Source organism: Capra hircus, chromosome 4 (assembly GCF_001704415.2).
Source record: "Capra hircus breed San Clemente chromosome 4, ASM170441v1, whole genome shotgun sequence".
Classification (NCBI taxonomy): domain Eukaryota; kingdom Metazoa; phylum Chordata; class Mammalia; order Artiodactyla; family Bovidae; genus Capra; species Capra hircus.
In genome coordinates, this window is record NC_030811.1 from 64,158,942 (window position 1) to 64,176,518 (window position 17,577).

Consider the following 17,577-nt stretch of genomic DNA (forward strand, 5'->3'; position numbering starts at 1 on the left):
GACTCGGAGCCATTGATTTTTGGAATCAGGACTTCAGAAGAATTAGTGCCACTGTAGGGTCTCTCTCAGGGTCTTCCCTGGTGGCTCAGTGGGTAAAGAATCTGCCTGCAGTGCAAGAGACCTGGGTTCAGTCCCTGGGTTTGGAAGATCCGCTGGAGAAGGAAATGGCAGCTCACTCCAGTATTCTTGCCTGGAGTATCTCTTGGCCAGAGGAGCCTGGTGGGCTACAGTCCATGGGGTTGCAAGGAGTCAGACACGGCTGAGTGACTTTCACTTCATTTCAGAGTCTCTCTTGCCTAGTCAAGCAGTTCCAATTCCGCAGCCCCAAACAGCCGATGTCAGCTTTCAATACCTACACAGGAGGTTAGGAGCAGTTCAGATTAAGAGCTGCTTTTAGGTAGTATACTTTTCAGAAAGGGAAGACCTTCCCTCTCCCTGCAGTCTTCATTTCTGTACTTTGGTTTTGCCCTGTCAAAAACTGTTTTCCATGGGCTCTAAGGAAGTTGAGTCTCTCCATGTTCTCTGAGGAAGCTCTTCAACTATCCTTTACAACTATTAATATAATCCTAAAGGCTTTCTCCTGCTTCTTTCTTGTTCTGAGGTTCTTATGTAGATTGGCCCTCAAGTGACACGAGAGACATGATGTTGTAGAAGACTTAAGATTTGGAGACAACAGATCCCAATTTGAAAGGTCACGATTGTGTGACCTTGGGCAGGCAGGGTCTCAGTAACAGCAGCTGCTCATAGTTCTCATCCTCTGATCACTCTGCTCTTCCCCCACCTTAGGCACCTGTATGTGCCTTCTGACACTACTAATACAGCTGTTGTAACTTGCTCATTACACGTTTGATGAAACGTTTTCATTGTTTTTGTTGTTGTTTTGGATGCCAGGATTTGTTTGGAAAAACAAATTCTTTATTACTCTAGTTTTAACTAAATATGTTATTTTTCCTTATAATAATAGCTGCCATTTATTGAACACCCAGAATGGTGGGTGCTGCTTTACATGTATCATCCTATTTAATTATCAACAACCCATTTTGCAAATGAGTAAGCCAAGTTTCAGAAGTTTTAAAAAACCTTTCAATTCAGATTCATATCTCTAAAGGCAAAGGCCCTGCTTCTCTATTCATGCTGCCTGTGGGGCTGGTGTAATCAGTTAATGAAACATCAACTGTGAGGGTTTGACTATAGGTTTAATTTGAAAAGCTAAACTACTTCTAGCTCACGATTTGTGCAGGTAAGAGACTCTTACTGTGTTGACTCTGTTACAGAATTGGTCAATGACAGTTCACAGGACAGTCTCATCACTAGTATCTGCTCTTATTTGGTCATCTGCTTCATGCAGTTATCATTGCCTTTTAACAAACTGTAGGCTAATGGGCTGGTGACTATTCGGTTTTCCCCAAAGGATATCACCCACTTCAGGGGAATAGTAATCAAGAGTGATGAACCTCTCCTTGATGTATTCTAGTGGTAGCCAAGAGGGAGCTCCAGATAAAATGTGACTCTTCTGTTTTTTTAAGTCAGTTATCTCAGCACCTGGTCCTGTATGAATTTGATTAGTCATGAAAATAGATGTCTGTATATTTCAATTTGGAAGAACGATCTATCTTCTATTCCTGACATCTCTAATGGACATTCTCTTGTGGTGCTTCATCCATGTCACCACTCTGCAACAGAAAATATGCTAATGGAAGAATAAGAAAAGTGTCTGGGAATGTCATTTTTATTCTCTTAATTCTTCTCTTGCCTTTTATTTCTCTTTCCCCTGGAGAGGGGAAAGAAAGCAACTAGTGGGAAATGGAAAGGAGGAGAATGAGAGTAACTGTGTAGGATAACTGGGAAGTGGAAGGTTGCTGAAGCTGGCCAGGATGGCAAAGGAAATAACAAGTCAACCTTTTATAGGAGCTTTTCCTCTTTCTGTATACTTTGATGGATCTGAAATGCTTTCTGCTCTGATACTTCTAATGTGGAAGCCAGTAAGCTAGCCATAGAGTTGTAGTTCATTGTTTATACTATTTATGGTTTGAGGGTGAGCTGGAGTCTAAGATACATCATTTTCAGATCTCTTAAAATAAGGTCTAGCACTGTATTATAAGGAAAGGGTTCTCCCCCTTCTTACCCATCCAGGTTGACAGCATGGTTATACATGAGAAGAATGAACTAAAGCATGTGGTTCCATTGTTACACATTATTCTTTTACTTCTTTTACATGTATATTCTATACATGGTGTTGTCATCCATTTATATTTTATATAAGCTCATGTCATGGTTCTCTCTTTCTCTCAGACCTCTCTCCCAGCACATTTTTTTCCCTAATATGTAATGTATGTCCTTTCTATAGGGGACTGTAGGTTTGGGAAATTAAGGAGAGAATAAAAAAGAGCTGATGTACTGGAGGTTGGAGGCTACTTAGAGAACCTTAGAGGAATCTTGAGATACTCTTCTGTCTCTTTAAAACATTTAGCGTGGACCTGCTATATGCAGAACACTGCTTGGTGCTGTATCAGGCCATTTAAATGTATTCTTTCTGTGTACTTTATCTGTTTCACTAAGTTCCATCTCTTTCTCAGGTTTTGGTTCCTTGTTGTAAGGTTCTTTTTTTATCCATCGACCATGTATTCTGATCAGTTGTCTACTATATAGTCAACCTTTCCATCTCCTTTCTCCTCCATGAAGGAGATCACATTCTCTTCTTTGTATAATTTGATAAATGAGATTGCAGTTGTCTGTGTAAATCTTTTTAGGTAAATGGAAAGATGAACAGTTAGTTGAATCCTGTCATCTTTCTCCCTCTTTCATCAAATGACACAGGTCTGAGTATTATGCTTTGCTTTTAAATTTAGCCAGTGTCCTTCTAACTCAGCTCATTAGATACAGGAATTGTAAGCTTGGCTATTTTTCTAAAAGCTAAATCTCCCTCCTTTCAGATACAGCATGGGCAATATGGAATTGTTCTATCTTGTTATATAGATATTGAATTTAGACAGGCCTTTTGTTGCATTGTTGTCATGATCTCTTCTTTTGATGTATAAGGTAAACACCTAACTTTCAGTTTATTGGAAAACGTGTGATGAAGCCTTTTTAATCATTGTTGCATTTTAAATTCACATAAACATAGATGTGATTTTCAAAAAAACTTCATTATTACATAAAAATAATTCATTTTAGTTTTCCTGTATATCTGTTTATTGAATTTGCAGATGGTAAAATGTAATCATTTTCATGCCCTTACAGGGTAATGTTATTTCATTAAATAATTCATGGTTCTACAGTGCTCTGCTGCCTTTCTATTTGCAAATTTTCTAGCATTTTTCAGTCCACATTTGATTTGTTGCTTTAAGAAAATTAAATGTTCTTATAAAATCCTGTCATTCTCAAGTAAGTAGTTCATTGCGTCTTCTCACTGTTCTTTCTTTATGATTGTTCTAAGGTACATTTTATATTGGAGGAAAAGGTTCACTGAACAGCCCATTACAGATTTTTGTAGTGTGATAAGAATCAATTCTGCAGCTCCATCTGGTAAGTGTACATCTTGACTACCATCTTTCCCCTGCAATCCAAAAATTCAAATGAATAATCTTTCTTTAGTTGTAATTCTCTAAAATAATAGCTAAAATTAAATTGTTCTGTTTATATTTTCTAATAACTTCAATGAAGCTAAAATAGAACTATATACCAGAAGAGATTTTTTTAAGAAATAAAAAAATGTTTTTAAGTAAAAAATAACATTTCTCATTTATTTTTCTCATATCTCAACAGAAGAACAAGACAATTATTTCTTGTTATGTGATGTTTTACCGGAAGATAGAATTCTTAGAGAAGAACTTCAAAAGCAGAGACTGGTAAGTAGTAAGAATTATTTTAAACAATGAACAGTATGTTGAAATACAGAATCATTTTTGTTATTGTTCTTTCTGTTTTTATTCTGGAAACTTTCAAACATACACAAAACAGAAGATAATGCATGAAGATCTTAAAACAGAAAAAGTACACACTTGATTGAAGATTAAAGCATTTCATGTTAAAAATGCAGAGAAAATTTTTGGCTTTGTTTTGCTTCCTGGATTATCTCTAAAATAACAACAGAGCTTACACATTTTAGTGTAATTTTAGTTGCCTGACACATGCTAGGGTTCAGCAGTTGTGGAAAAATGCCCTCAGCTAAAATTGAGTTGAATTGATTAACTTTTTTTCTCCCACTGGATTGTGCTATGCAAGAGCACTTCTTTTATTCCTCTTTATGAATTAAGCATATAGTTTGATGGTAATACCCTTTCTCATTTTCAACCTTAACAATAAGTACACCAATTTGAAAATCTCAGTATCTTTTCAAAAGATAACAGCGTATACAATTGTGAAAATTTTCATTTTCAAAAGTTGAATAGAAATTGGTTAATATTTTGAAGTTACTAATTTTATTTAAAAGTATCCAATTTTCCATTATTTGTCAATAAATCTCAACTATTACTTGAAAATGACTGGCTCTTTTCTTTTCTTTTTTTAGTATTTACTGAAGTGTACCCTGTATCTTTGGACTTGGCTAGATATGTTGTAAGAGAAAGTTATGATTTCAGTATTTCTGCTAAATCCTCAAGAGATCTAAGAGGAAAATAATTTCTGTCTACTAAAGTCATAAGATTTGAGAAAGTCCCCTGAAGCACATTATATTTTGTAAACATCCCAGCCGTTTATTTCTCCCATAGGCAGAGATGGTATTGTTGGGTATTGATCTATATGTAAGAAAAATTATGCTTTCCCTGTAGCAACAAACCCAATGAAGAAAGAGGACTTCTCTCCTTTCCTTATTGTAATATATAAGAAATCTGCAGAATCAGGATAAATTTGCTATCATTTTATAAATTTTGTTTGGTAGTACTTATTCACGATTTTTTATTTCCATGAATTTTTTCACTCTTATAGTGGTCTTAATCGAGAATAATCAGCTATCATAATCCTAGTACACCTATAGGTTTTTTTTATAAGAACTTAAACAGTACTACTTCGGCGGTTACTCAGTACACAGAATCTTTACTGTATGCCTGTAGATAGATTCAAGTTTCCAGAAATATGTGCATCTATAAAATTGAGATAAACTTTTAAGATTCTGAGACCAGCTTTCAGCATATGGGCTCTTTCCTTACACCACCAAGCAATTCTCTGACACCAGCTGGATATTCTGTTGATACAGCACAACTCAATCCTGACATTGTCTATCCAAAGACAGCATCAAATGCCACAGGTTAAGGGCTCAGACCTGCAAGACTGACATCCACTTCATATGTTGTTCTGTCCTTCAGTTGATGCTTTGCAACCCCATGGACTGCAGCACACCAGGCTTCCCTGTCCTTCACCGTCTCCCCGAGCTTGCTCAAACTCATACCCATTGAATCGGTGATGCCATCCAACATCTCATCCTCTGGCGCCCCCTTCTCCTTCTGCCTTCTATCTTTCCCAGCATCAGGGTCTCTTCCAAAGAATCAGCTCTTCACATCAGGTGGCCAAAGTATTGGAGCTTCAGCTGCAGCATCAGTCCTTCCAATGAATATTCAGGGTTGATTTCCTTCAGGATTGACTGGTTTGATCTCCTTGCTGTCCAAAGGACTCTATAGTCTTCTCCAATACCACAGTTTAAAAGTATCAATTCTTCAGTGCTCAGCTTTCTTTATGGTCCAACTCTCACATCCATACATAACTGCTGGAAAAACCGTAGCCTTGACTAGATGGACCTTTGTTGGCAAAGGAATGTCTCTGCTTGTTTAATATGTTCTCTAGGTTTGTCGTAGCTTTTCTTCCAGGAAGCAAGTATCTTTTAATTTCATGGCTGCAGTCACTATCTGCAGTGATTTTGGAGCCCAAGAAAATAAAATCTGTCACTGTTGCCATTGTTTCCCCATCTGTTCGCTGTGAAGTGATGGGACCAGATGCCATGATCTTCAGTTTTTAAATGTTGAGTTTTAAGCCAGCTTTTTCACTCTCCTCTTTCACTTTCATCAGCAGGCTCTTTAGTTCTTCTTTGTTTTCTGCCATAAGAGTTATGTCATCTGCATATCTGAGATTTTCTGGTATTTCTCCTGGCAGTCTTGATTCCAGCTTGTGTTTCATCCAGCCCAACATTTCTCATGATGTACTCTGCATTTAAGTTAAATAAGCAAGGTGACAATATACAGCCTTGACGTACTCCTTTTCCTATTTGGGACCAGTCTGTTGTTCCATGTCTGATTCTAAACTTGACCTGTATACAAGTTTCTCAGGAGGCAGATCAGGTGGTCTGGTATTCCCATCTCTTGAAGAATTTTCCACAGTTTATTGTGATCCACACAGTCAAAGGCTTTAGCATAGTCAGTGAAGCAGAAATAGATGTTTTTCTGGAATTCTGTTGCTTTTTCTATGATACAACAGATACTGGAAATTTGACCTCTGCTTCCTCTCTCTGCCTTTTCTCAATCCAGCTTGAACATCTAGGAGTTCTCAGTTCACATACTGTTGAAGCCTAGCTTGGAGAATTTTGAGCATTCCTTTGCTAGCATGTGAAATGACTATAATTGTACAGTGGTTTGAACATTCTTTATTTATCTACTTCATATACCATTCACAAATCGAGGTTGTTCCCTGTACTTCTGACCAACTGGCTATAAACCTCTATAAAATGGCTCTCACCACCACCCACCTTCCTTGGTTTTGGTTCACAGAACTCAGGGAGCTAGTTTATTCACTAGGTTACTGGTAATGATACAAAGCATGCTAATGAATGTGGACTGACATCCAGATGAAAAGATACTTAGGGTGAGATACCAAAGAAGCTCTGTCCCCATGAAATCTGAAGCCCACCAAGGCAGCATGTCCAGGTGGCTCAGTGGTAAAGAATCTGCCTGCAGTTCTGGAGTTGTGAGTTCAATCCCTGGGTCAGGAAGATCCCCTGGAGAAAATGGCAACTCATGCCTGTATTCTGGCCAGGAAAATCTCATGGACAGAGGAGCCTGATAGGCTACAGTCCTTGTGGTGGCAAAATACTGGACATGACTGAGCGACCGAGCATGCACACGTGCAAGGCAGCATGTAGACATGTTCTGATTCATCAGCCTGGAGGCTCTCTGAACCATGTCCTTTTGGGTTTTTATGGTAGACTTCCCAGGTAGTGCTTGGGTTTTTATAAAAACCTCATTAAATACTAGGTGTGATTGATTAAATCATTGGCCATTGAGGACTATGAAGTTCCAACCTTCAAAATCACATGGTAGGCCTTCATCCTTAAGTTGCCTATGTGCTCTCCAAAAGTCAGTTCATTAACATAACAAGAAACACTATGGCTCTTAACACGAAATTCCCAGCATTTTAGGAGCTAACTGCCAGAAATGGAGACTAAAGCCAAATACATATTTCTTATGACAAATGACGACATCCCTTCTTTTTAGCAACTTTATACTCTGACAAAGTGGTAAATTTGATGAAAGTGAGCATTATGGCAGCTTAAAAGAAAAAAATGATGAAGTCCGTTCATACATACTTGCATATTCACTGAATTCCAGCCTAACTAGATGTTTATACAAGGTGTAATTCATGTCATAAGAGAGTGTAGAATCTAGAGAAATAAAGGTAAATGTGTTATCTCAGGAATGGAGATAATGATAGAACATAGGGCTTGTGAAGATTAAGTGAGATAATACATGTAATATACTTACTACAGTAGCTGTTAGGTAGAAAGTGCTCAGTAAATGTTGCCTATAGTACAAATAACAATAATATTGGCACTTCCCTGGAGCTCCAGTGGTTAAGACTTCATGCTCCCTATGCAGGGGGCATGGGTTTGATCCCTGGTGGGGGAACTAAGGTCCCACATGCCTCACAGCGTCAGTATGGCCAAAAAAAGAAAAAAATACAATAATATTGTGTCTTAACAGTGAGATTGATTTGGGTGTTTGAAGAGCTGTAGAAAAAGAAGGAAAATGCATGTGGATCTATACTGTTGTTGTTCAATCGCTCCATCATGTCTGACTCTTTGCAACCCCATGGACCGCAATACATCAGGCTTCCGTGTCCTTCACTGTCTCCTGGAGTTTGCTCAGACTCATGTCCATTGAGTCAGTGATGCCATCCAACCATCTCATACTGTTGCCCCCTTTTCCTTCTACTATCAGTCTTTCCCAGCATCAGGGTCTTTTCAGTGAGTTGACTCTTTGCATCAGGTGGCCAAAATATTGGAACTTCATTTTCAGCATCAATCCTTCCAATAAATATTCAGTGTTGATCTCCTTTAGGATTGACTGGTTTGATCCCCTTGCTGACCAAGGGATTCTCAAGAGTATACTCTAGCACCACAGCTTGAAAGCATCAGTTCTTTGGCGCTCAACCTTTTCTATGGTCTAGCTCTCACATCCGTATGTGACTACTGGAAAAACCATAGCTTGACTATATAGACCTTTGTTGGCAAAGTGATGTCTCTGCTTTTTAATACTCTTTCTAGGTTTGTCATAACTTTTCTTCCAAGGAGCAAGTGTCTTTTAATTCCATGGCTACAGTTACCATCTGCAGTGATTTTGGAGCCCAAGAAAATAAAGTCTGTCACTTTGGGAACTGGCAATGACAACAGGATGTCTTTTAGATATAACAAGCTCTACAAATCAGTAACAGACATTTCCACAAAGAAACCCAAATGATCAAATGAAAACTTTCAACCAAAGCAATAATACACCTTTTTCCTTCTATCAAGTTAACAAGATTTGAGAAGAGTAACAGTAAATGGTGGTAAGGATGTTAAAAGACAAGCACTTTTTCAACCACTTTAAATAGTGTGCATTGGTATACTATACCTGAAAGGCACTGAAATGTAGTTTTTTGTTTTTTGGGTTTTTTTTTACTTTATTTTTACTTTACAATACTGTATTGGTTTTGCCATACCTCAACATGAATCTGCCACACGTGTACACGTGTTCCCAATCTGGAACCCCCCCCCCACCTCCCTCCCCATACCATCTCTCTGGGTCATCCCAGGCACCAGCCCCAAGCATCCTGTATCCTGCATCGAACCTAGACTGGAAACTCGTTTCTAGTATGATATTATACATGTTTCAATGCCATTCTCCCAAATCATCCCACCCTCTCCCTCCCCCACAGAGTCCAAAAGACTGTAATATACATCTGTGTCTCTTTTGCTGTCTTGCATACAGGGTTATCGTTTAAACCCATTAACTTGCTTTATGGTAATGGGTATATAATCCATTCTGTATTTGAATGATCTCAACTCAATGTCAGTAGGGTCTCAAGTCCGTGAGAGAAGACCCTCAAACCAGAGTGGCATTTGCCCTCCTGATTTGCATTAGTGATGACTTGCATTGGTATCGTTCATCTTTGCTCTCTCATTTGGAACACTAAAGAAAGGATTTAGTGTAAATACCTTTGTATGATTTGCTCTTAGTTCAAAATGGCTTTGTAATTTCTTTGAGGCAGGAATTATGTCTTGTATTTAGATATCCTTCAGTAGTACTCAGTTCAGTTCAGTTCAGTTCAGTCGCTCAGTCGTGTCTGACTCTTTGCGACCCCATGAATCGCAGCACACCAGGCCTCCCTGTCCATCACCAACTCCCAGAGTTCACTCAGATTCACGTCCGTCGAGTTGGTGATGCCATCCAGCCATCTCATCCTCTGTCGTCCCCTTCTCCTCCTGCCCCTAATACCTCCCAGCATCAGGGTCTTTTCCAATGAGTCAACTCTTCGCATGAGGTGGCCAAAGTACTGGAGTTTCAGCTTTAGCATCATTCCTTCCAAAGAATACCCAGGGCTGATCTCCTTTGGAATGGACTGGTTGGATCTCCTTGCAGTCCAAGGGACTCTAAAGAGTCTTCTCCAACACCACAGTTCAAAAGCATCAGTTCTTCGGCGCTCAGCTTTCTTCACAGTCCAGCTCTCACATCCATACATGACCACTGGAAGAACCATAGCCTTGATTAGACGTACCTTTGTTGACAAAGTAATGTCTCTTCTTTTCAATATACTATCTAGGTTGGTCATTCCTTCCAAGGAATAAGCGTCTTTTAATTTCATGGCTGCAGTCACCATCTGCAGTGATTTTGGAGCCCAAAAAAATAAAGTCTGACACTGTTTCCACTATTTCCCCATCTATTTCCCATGAAGTGATGGGACCAGATGCCATGATCTTTTCTGAATGTTGAGCTTTAAGCCAACTTTTTCACTCTCCTCTTTCACTTTCATCAAGAGGCTTTTTAGTTCCTCTTCACTTTCTGCCATAAGAGTGGTGTCATCTGCATATGTGAGGTTATTGATATTTCTCCCAGCAATCTTGATTCCAGCTTGTGCTTCTTCCAGCCAGAGTTTCTCATAATGTACTCTGCATATGAGTTAAATAAGCAGGGTGACAATATACAGCCTTGACGTACTCCTTTTCCTATTTGGAAACAGTCTGTTGTTCCATGTCCAATTCTAACTTTTGCTTCCTGACCTGTATAGGTTTCTCAAGAGGCAGGTAAGGTGGTCTGGTATTCCCATCTCTTTCAGAATTTTCCACAGTTTATTGTGATCCACGCAGTCAAAGGCTTTGGCATAGTCAATAAAGCAGAAATAGATGTTTTTCTGGAACTCTCTTGCTTTTTCCATGATCTGGTGGATGTTGGCAATTTGATCTCTGGTTCCTCTGCCTTTTCTAAAACCAGCTTGAACATCTGGAAGTTCACGGTTCACGTATTGCTGAAGTCTGGCTTGGAGAATTTTGAGCATTACTTTACTAGCGTGTGAGATGAGTGCAATTGTGCAGTAGTTTGAGCTAAGTTCATGTATTTTTTATAAATTTCATTAAAAAAATTGTTTCTGAACAAGTAACAGAGGTATATAGAGTCTAAATGATCCGCTTTTTTCCATTTGCTTCTTGACCTCACTGGTTCCTTGTGACATTTATAAGATTTGTCTGTGTTCCTAGGTTTGGTTTTGTTTTTTTTTAAGAGCTTGACTCCTACTTGACACTTATTTGAACTTTTTCATGTGCACTCTGAAGGGAGAATGACAGAATTAGGAAAGATTCTTGAGGGTTTGAATAGCTTGTACCCCTTCATCCCTTTAGCTTCCTTCTTTAAAAATATTCCCTTAATCTCGTCATTCTATCTTAATCTCTTCCAGGAATCCTTTCCCCTCTTTTGTTTTAAATAGGTAAGTTTTCCAAGGTCCCTGTATGCATGCTTATAAATACCGTGCTATGGTATTTATAAGCTATGCTGATGGCTTAAATTTTGATGCTGCCACAGAAATAGGCAGTCAGAGTCAATATCCATTGATTGGGTTCATCTCCAGCTTTCTTGCTGGTTTACCTCTAAATGCCAATCCTAATTTCCAATATGTTGAATTTTTCCATATGAATCAATGGCACCTTAATTTTAATGTGCCTAAAACTGACTTTGTGTTTTTCTGAACCAGAATTTGCAGTTTGGTTGTTTTCCTCTTCTTACATAATAGCACCACCATTTCCCTGGTCACTCAGTTTGGAAATTTCTGAAATTATCTTTAACTCGTTTGCATACCTCAGTCATTTGTCAAGTCCTGTCAGTTCCAACTCTCAGTCCTGTATCCATACTTTTCTTTGTTCTCCTGGTGCCTTTTATGTTACCTTGTAAATGGAATCACCTCTCTAATCAATTGGCATTGCCTTTAGAAGTTTAATATTAAAACACGTAGTAGATCACTCTATCCTCCTAAAACTTGCAGTGGTCTTTTTCACCTACATATTCTTAAGCTTTTCTGGGCTCAAACTACATTTCCAGTATCTTTCTCCAATTTTTTTTTTTCTTTCACTTACCCAGGGTCCAGTTTATTCATTCATTTATTTAATATTTAACTTGCACCAGACACTGTTCCAAATGCTGTTGATATAGCAGTGGGTGAGATAAGCCACAGCCCCTACTCTTTTGGAGACTGCACTCTAAGGAAAACACTCCGTATCTCACAGTTACTTGTATGTTAGGTGCTTTCAGGAATATGCTTCATCAGTCAGGAATGCCAACCCCACGTGTGTAAATAACATACCCCTCAAGACATTGCTCAAATACCACACTTTCCACAAAAACTTCCTGATGCTGCCAGACAGAATTAATAACCTTTTCTAAACTCTATTAATAACAGTATTTAACTTGGCTTTTCAATTACAGTTATTTAAAAACCTTTCTTCCCTACTGGATTAGATGCCTCTTTAATGGTTGAGACTGTCAGGTTCAGTTTTGTATTTTCTCTGAGCCTTGTTCATAAAGTATTAACTTAAATTTGATCCTCAAGTATTGGTGTGGTATTTCTATAGTACCATATAGTCAGATCTCCTGGATTAAAGGAAGAGAGATAAAATATCTGAGGCAGAAATACTTAATCATGGCATACACCTTTCACTTAAGCATAAAAAAAAATAATACTAGTATTTTTACATTTGCCCACAGTAGAAGATAAATGACACTCATAAGTTCTCAGGGCAAGATATAACTTTTAATTAAATTGGGATGAGGGGAAACATCCATTTAGCTGCATCAAAGTGGGTTTTTTTGTGTGTGTATGTCACTATTATAAATGTCAGCCTGAGAGGTCATTCATGACAACTATAAATATTTTATGAAAAATTTAATCTATATAACAATTTGTTCCTCTGGAGAGAAATGGTTTTTTGTTGTGGTTGTTTTTAATGCTACTTCATATATCCCACTCCCCCACCCCATAGTAAAACAGCAAAATGAAATTATATATCCCCACTAAAATTTTTCTCCCTTGTGCCACTTTTCTTTATAGATTTCAGAAATTTTTAATAAAGGATCAAATTATTATATCAGCGACTTTAAAATAAAATATATTTATATCTTTCTTGCATAATTCCTAGCTTTGTAGCATAAATTTTATAATTGCATCTAGAGTAACTTTCCCAAATATGAGATGTTTCCCATTGACTATAACATTATTATTAACAATGCAACAGAGATGAAGTTAGCTTGAGTGACCTTTGAGTGATATTAACCTTCATTTTAGTTAATGTTTTCATTTAGGAAACAAATATATGCACAGTCTGAAACAATACTAAACTGAATCCTAAAGTTTACCACTTTGAACTTCAACAAGAACTTAAAATTTACATGGCAATTTGTATATACATTGGCTCTATGAGATCACTAAGGCAATACCATTGTCTCTGTTTAGATGGAAAAACAAGTTTGAAGATACGAGGAGATGTGCTCATGGCCTCAGTTCTGTTCTGTATTAAGTAGAAATGAAAGAGCTCAAGCTCCTGTTATCCAACGCCAAGCACCATTCTTTACCAGGATCCTTTATCAAATTGGAACTTCCTTCTATAAGCAAATGTAACATTTTCAAAATAGACAGTTTTTAGAATTAATAAAAATGGATGAACAGGGAAATAAATAGTGGTATTCTGTTTCCATTGCTAAGATTTTTTTTTTTTCATCTAATTGCTTTTTATCTTAGGTCAGTGGTAAATAGAAAGTCTAATCTCTTTCAGCGTAAGCTACTTATGGCCTTCCCCCGTGGCCCAGCAGTAAAGAATCTGCCTGCAATGCAGGAGACTCAAGTTCAGTCCCTAGGTCAGGAAGATCCCTGGAGGAAGCCATGGCAATCCACTGTAATATTCTTACCTGGAGATTCCCATGGACAGAGGAGCCTGGTGGGCTACAGGCCAAAAGGTCGAAAAGAGTCAGACACGACTGAAGTGACTGAGCACGAGCACAAAGCCACTTATATTTTCTTTTAAAACTTGAAGATAATTTGTTTTTCAAATTTCTTCTATCTTTATAGAAACATAGGTTATACCTGACTCTAAGTTTAGCCAGTAAGATACTTTCTTAGGTAGATAATGCTATACTGATTCATGCTGATAGCCTCTCTCTTCTTTAGTGTAAAAGGCAAGTAAGTATTTCACAGTCTCCATAGCACCTTTCAGTTTTTTAAAGTCTGTCTTTTCTTGCCTAGGTAGGATAGAGTCCCTGATATCTTTAATACAAATAGAAATTAAGAAACTTCCCTGGCAGTTCAGTGGCTATGACTTCACCTTCCAATGCAGAGGGTCTGGGTTCATTCCCTAGTTAGGCAGCTAAGATCCCATATACCTCATGGCCAAAAATCCAGAAAATAAAACAGAAACAATATTGTAACAAATTAATTAAAAATCTTTTAAACAAAAGTTTCATTAAGAAATGTAGGTAATCCAAGTAGTATATACAATAAGAAATAAAGTCTTGAATTTTTAAGCAATTTAATTAATTAAGAAAAAAATTGGGCTTTTCTAGGTCTCATGTGTTTAACTCTTGCAATTTTTTGTTCTGTAGTTCAACTTCTCTTTTTTTCATTGTGATGATCTATTCCATGTAAATGGTTAAAGCTGTATAATTTTTTTTCTCTTCTAGTTAGTTTTTTAAAGATGTTCTCACTATCCTGTCTCTTCCTTACTCTTCAAAAGCCACCTCATGGAGATTCAAAGTAGGAGAAAAATACTGACAGTGTGTCCTGTGTAGCAAACAGATGGTTATTGCCTTCATCTTTGCAGTTTCAAAAAGGGTGGGAGGTACTGATATCTTTCAAAAAGGTGAGATATTAGTCAGATCAGATCTCATGGATTTGGGGGAGTGTGTATCATCATCCAGTTAAAAAATTTCTCCCTAGCTTTTTTGTTTTACTGTCTTCATTTAATCATTGACATGCATTTTCTTATTCATTTAAGACATCTTGATATTGCCATAAACTTAACCTTTCACCACCTCAAAATACAGAGAACACTGGATTTTTAGATTTAAGAAACTGTATTGTATCTTTGATAATCCTTGTTTTAATGCTGTTATTCCTGCCTCTACCTGTAGAGATGTGTTTTTAAGTATATTGCATGAGTTACATTGCTAACATAAATTCTAATGCTTACATCATCAGATTCTGGCAGGCAGGTTAGTCTTTCCCTGGGTTATCTAGCAATTTTTGACACTTAAGAGAGCAATTCTTTGGGAAAAAGTAGCTTTTTACTTGACCCCAGGTCAGAAAGTTTCTAAAATATTTAAGTTATAGGCAGATTCTGTCCTGAAAGTGGTTGAAACAGGACATCAATATCATATATAAAATTTGTCCATGTTTCCATTTTACTTTGTTACGTACTTGTCCCCTAATCCTTATATTATTAATGTTGTTGAGCTTTTTATACTTTAATTTTCTCATTTTGAGTGTTAGATAAAATAAAGGGTATGATAGGAAAAAAATAAGCTTTTACTGTAACTCTTTGAGTATTCACGTGTCCAATTCACATAACTCTAGTATTAAAACTTGCTGATACTTTCAAATTTATTTAAAATAAAAATCCAGCCTCCTTACCAAGATCTCAAAGGGTGGTACCTGTTTCCCTCACCCACTCTCTTTGCTAACTGTGTCCCATCACACTGGCCATGTCTCTGTTCCTCAGATACAGGAAGCTCCAGCCAGCACCACTTTCTATTTATTCTACTTGGAATGCTCTTCCCTAAAATCTCATGGCTTTTCTGAAGGGAAAGGAAGAGATTTTGGAGATGGTTGTATCTGAGATAAGCCTTGAAAATGGATCTATAGGCTAATGAATGCCTTTGGAATGCTTCTGGAATATAAAGATATTTAGAGTAATTCAAATGGGTGACTGGAGTAATTTAAGAAAAGTTGCCTTCTGTGGAGCATTGATTTAGCTACCAGTTACAGCGTGGATACTCAAAACTTACGTTGACTGGTTAATTTACTAAAGTCTCTTTTCAGTGGGTAGGAAAAATTTAAACCTATTCTGAATTTGAGATTATGAACAAGAAGAAGTCACAGGTTGCAATGCCCAGTGTAAAACCAAATGTTTAGCTAACTTTTGAGAAATCTTGGCTGAATAAATGGCATGTGTTTTAGCCAGATAAAGTGTCCATGTCACCTGTTTTCAACCAAAAAATAGACCTGTCCATGTTATTTTCAAATCCTTTACTCTGGTTAGTACGGGGGATGAAGAATAGGAAGTAGGCAGCAGACTTCTTTGATTGCTTTCTTTATTACCAGCAATGGCTGACGCACCATTCTTCATACCCTGATGTCTGTTCCCCAAAGCAGTGCCAGTCCAGAATCCCCAGTGCTGTGCTTGGAAGTAGCAAATGTTCCCACTCTTATTTAAGAGCAAAGGCTCCTCAGGGTTCCATATGTGTATCAGGGGCTTTGGTATGCCTCTGGGTTTTGGTATTGGAAACAAGTTACTTCAGAAGAAAGCTAGTGATTCATTTGTATCAACAGTACAGACCTTTTTCTGCATTGCCTAAAAAGAATTTTTATTAGTTTTCTTTTAAGCCTCCATTTTGTTGACCGTCTACTGCTTCATTTTTTATCCTGAACTTTAATCAGTAGCTGAAAGCATAAACAAATTCTAAACTGTTCAGGATTTATTCTTCTTCAAGGTGTCTCCTCCTCAAAGATTCCCAAACACTCATGTTTTATCCATTTTTCTTGTAAGGATCTTTCATAATCCCAGCATGTAAGCAAAAAGTGAATATACTGTGGACCTTTACTGGTCCCTGGATTTAGCCAGGTGTGCAGAATGGGCTGAGGCTGATGCTGCGGATCTCCTCCATCTGCCTTCTTTCCCTGCTATCCCATCAGCTTCTGGCTAGACCTGCCCCAAGTTTAAAAAGACAGACCTTCATCTGTGTAAATTTTAAGCATTGTAAGTTTTTTAATTTTATTTTTAAATCCTTTTATACCAAAATACATGCCTATAACTTTCTTGAACATTCTAAGAAAAATGCACTGTCAGACTTGCTTTAAAACTTCCAAGTTAGGATCTTCCAGGTCTGACTTTATATCCAGCTCTTATACCACAAAACACTCTTGTACAGTCAGAAAGAACTCAGTAATACTCTAGTTTTACTTCTTAGTATCCCTGCCCCTATCCCCCAGCAGTGCAGACCTCTGCTTTGTATCAGTGTGGTACCGTGGTCCCTCCCCCAGCCAGCAGCTAAAGAACTGACAGAAACTAGCAAGGTCCCAGGAAGCAAACAGATTCGAAAACAAAGGCCAGAAGGGGAGTTTTAATAAAGTATTCAGACAGTAATTTGAATAGAGCATTTATGTGACAAAAACAGAACTGTGTTAAGCAACAGGGAACTGAACATTATTTTTCGTACAAAGTTAAAAGCACATTGTATTTTCTTCCTGACTGCTTGCCCAGTCCTCATCTCTTCGAGAGAGACAAGCTTCATCTAAATTATTTCATCTGATTGATGATTGTCATTTAGAACTTTATTGTTACTTCTGTTTCAGGTATTCCTTTGAAAAAAGTGTATGGATTCATTAAATATTCTAATATATTGTCTATAGATTATAAGGTAAAATCAAGCATGTTTTCTGCAGATACTTTTTAAGTTGACTTGTCTTTATACTTAGAAATGTCTCTTAATAGTAGCTTCCTTGGTGACTCAGATGGTAAAGAATCTGCCTGCAATGCAGAAGACCCGTGTTTGATCCCTGGGTTGGGAAAATCCCCTGGAGAAGGAAATGACAACCCACTCCGTATTTTTGCCTGGAGAATTCCATGGACAGAGGAGCCTGGCA

General features: G+C 37.7%; 1 protein-coding gene across 1 annotated transcript in view; it reads left to right on the top strand.

Moving 5' to 3' along the window:
• Window positions 1-17,577, top strand: part of ZNF277 (zinc finger protein 277) — a 128,745-nt gene that overhangs the window by 71,726 nt on the left and 39,442 nt on the right. The window contains exons 3-4 of the mRNA XM_005679227.3: window positions 3,437-3,525; window positions 3,766-3,848. Coding sequence (XP_005679284.2) covers window positions 3,437-3,525; window positions 3,766-3,848 — 172 coding nt within the window. The remainder of the gene's footprint in view (window positions 1-3,436; window positions 3,526-3,765; window positions 3,849-17,577) is intronic.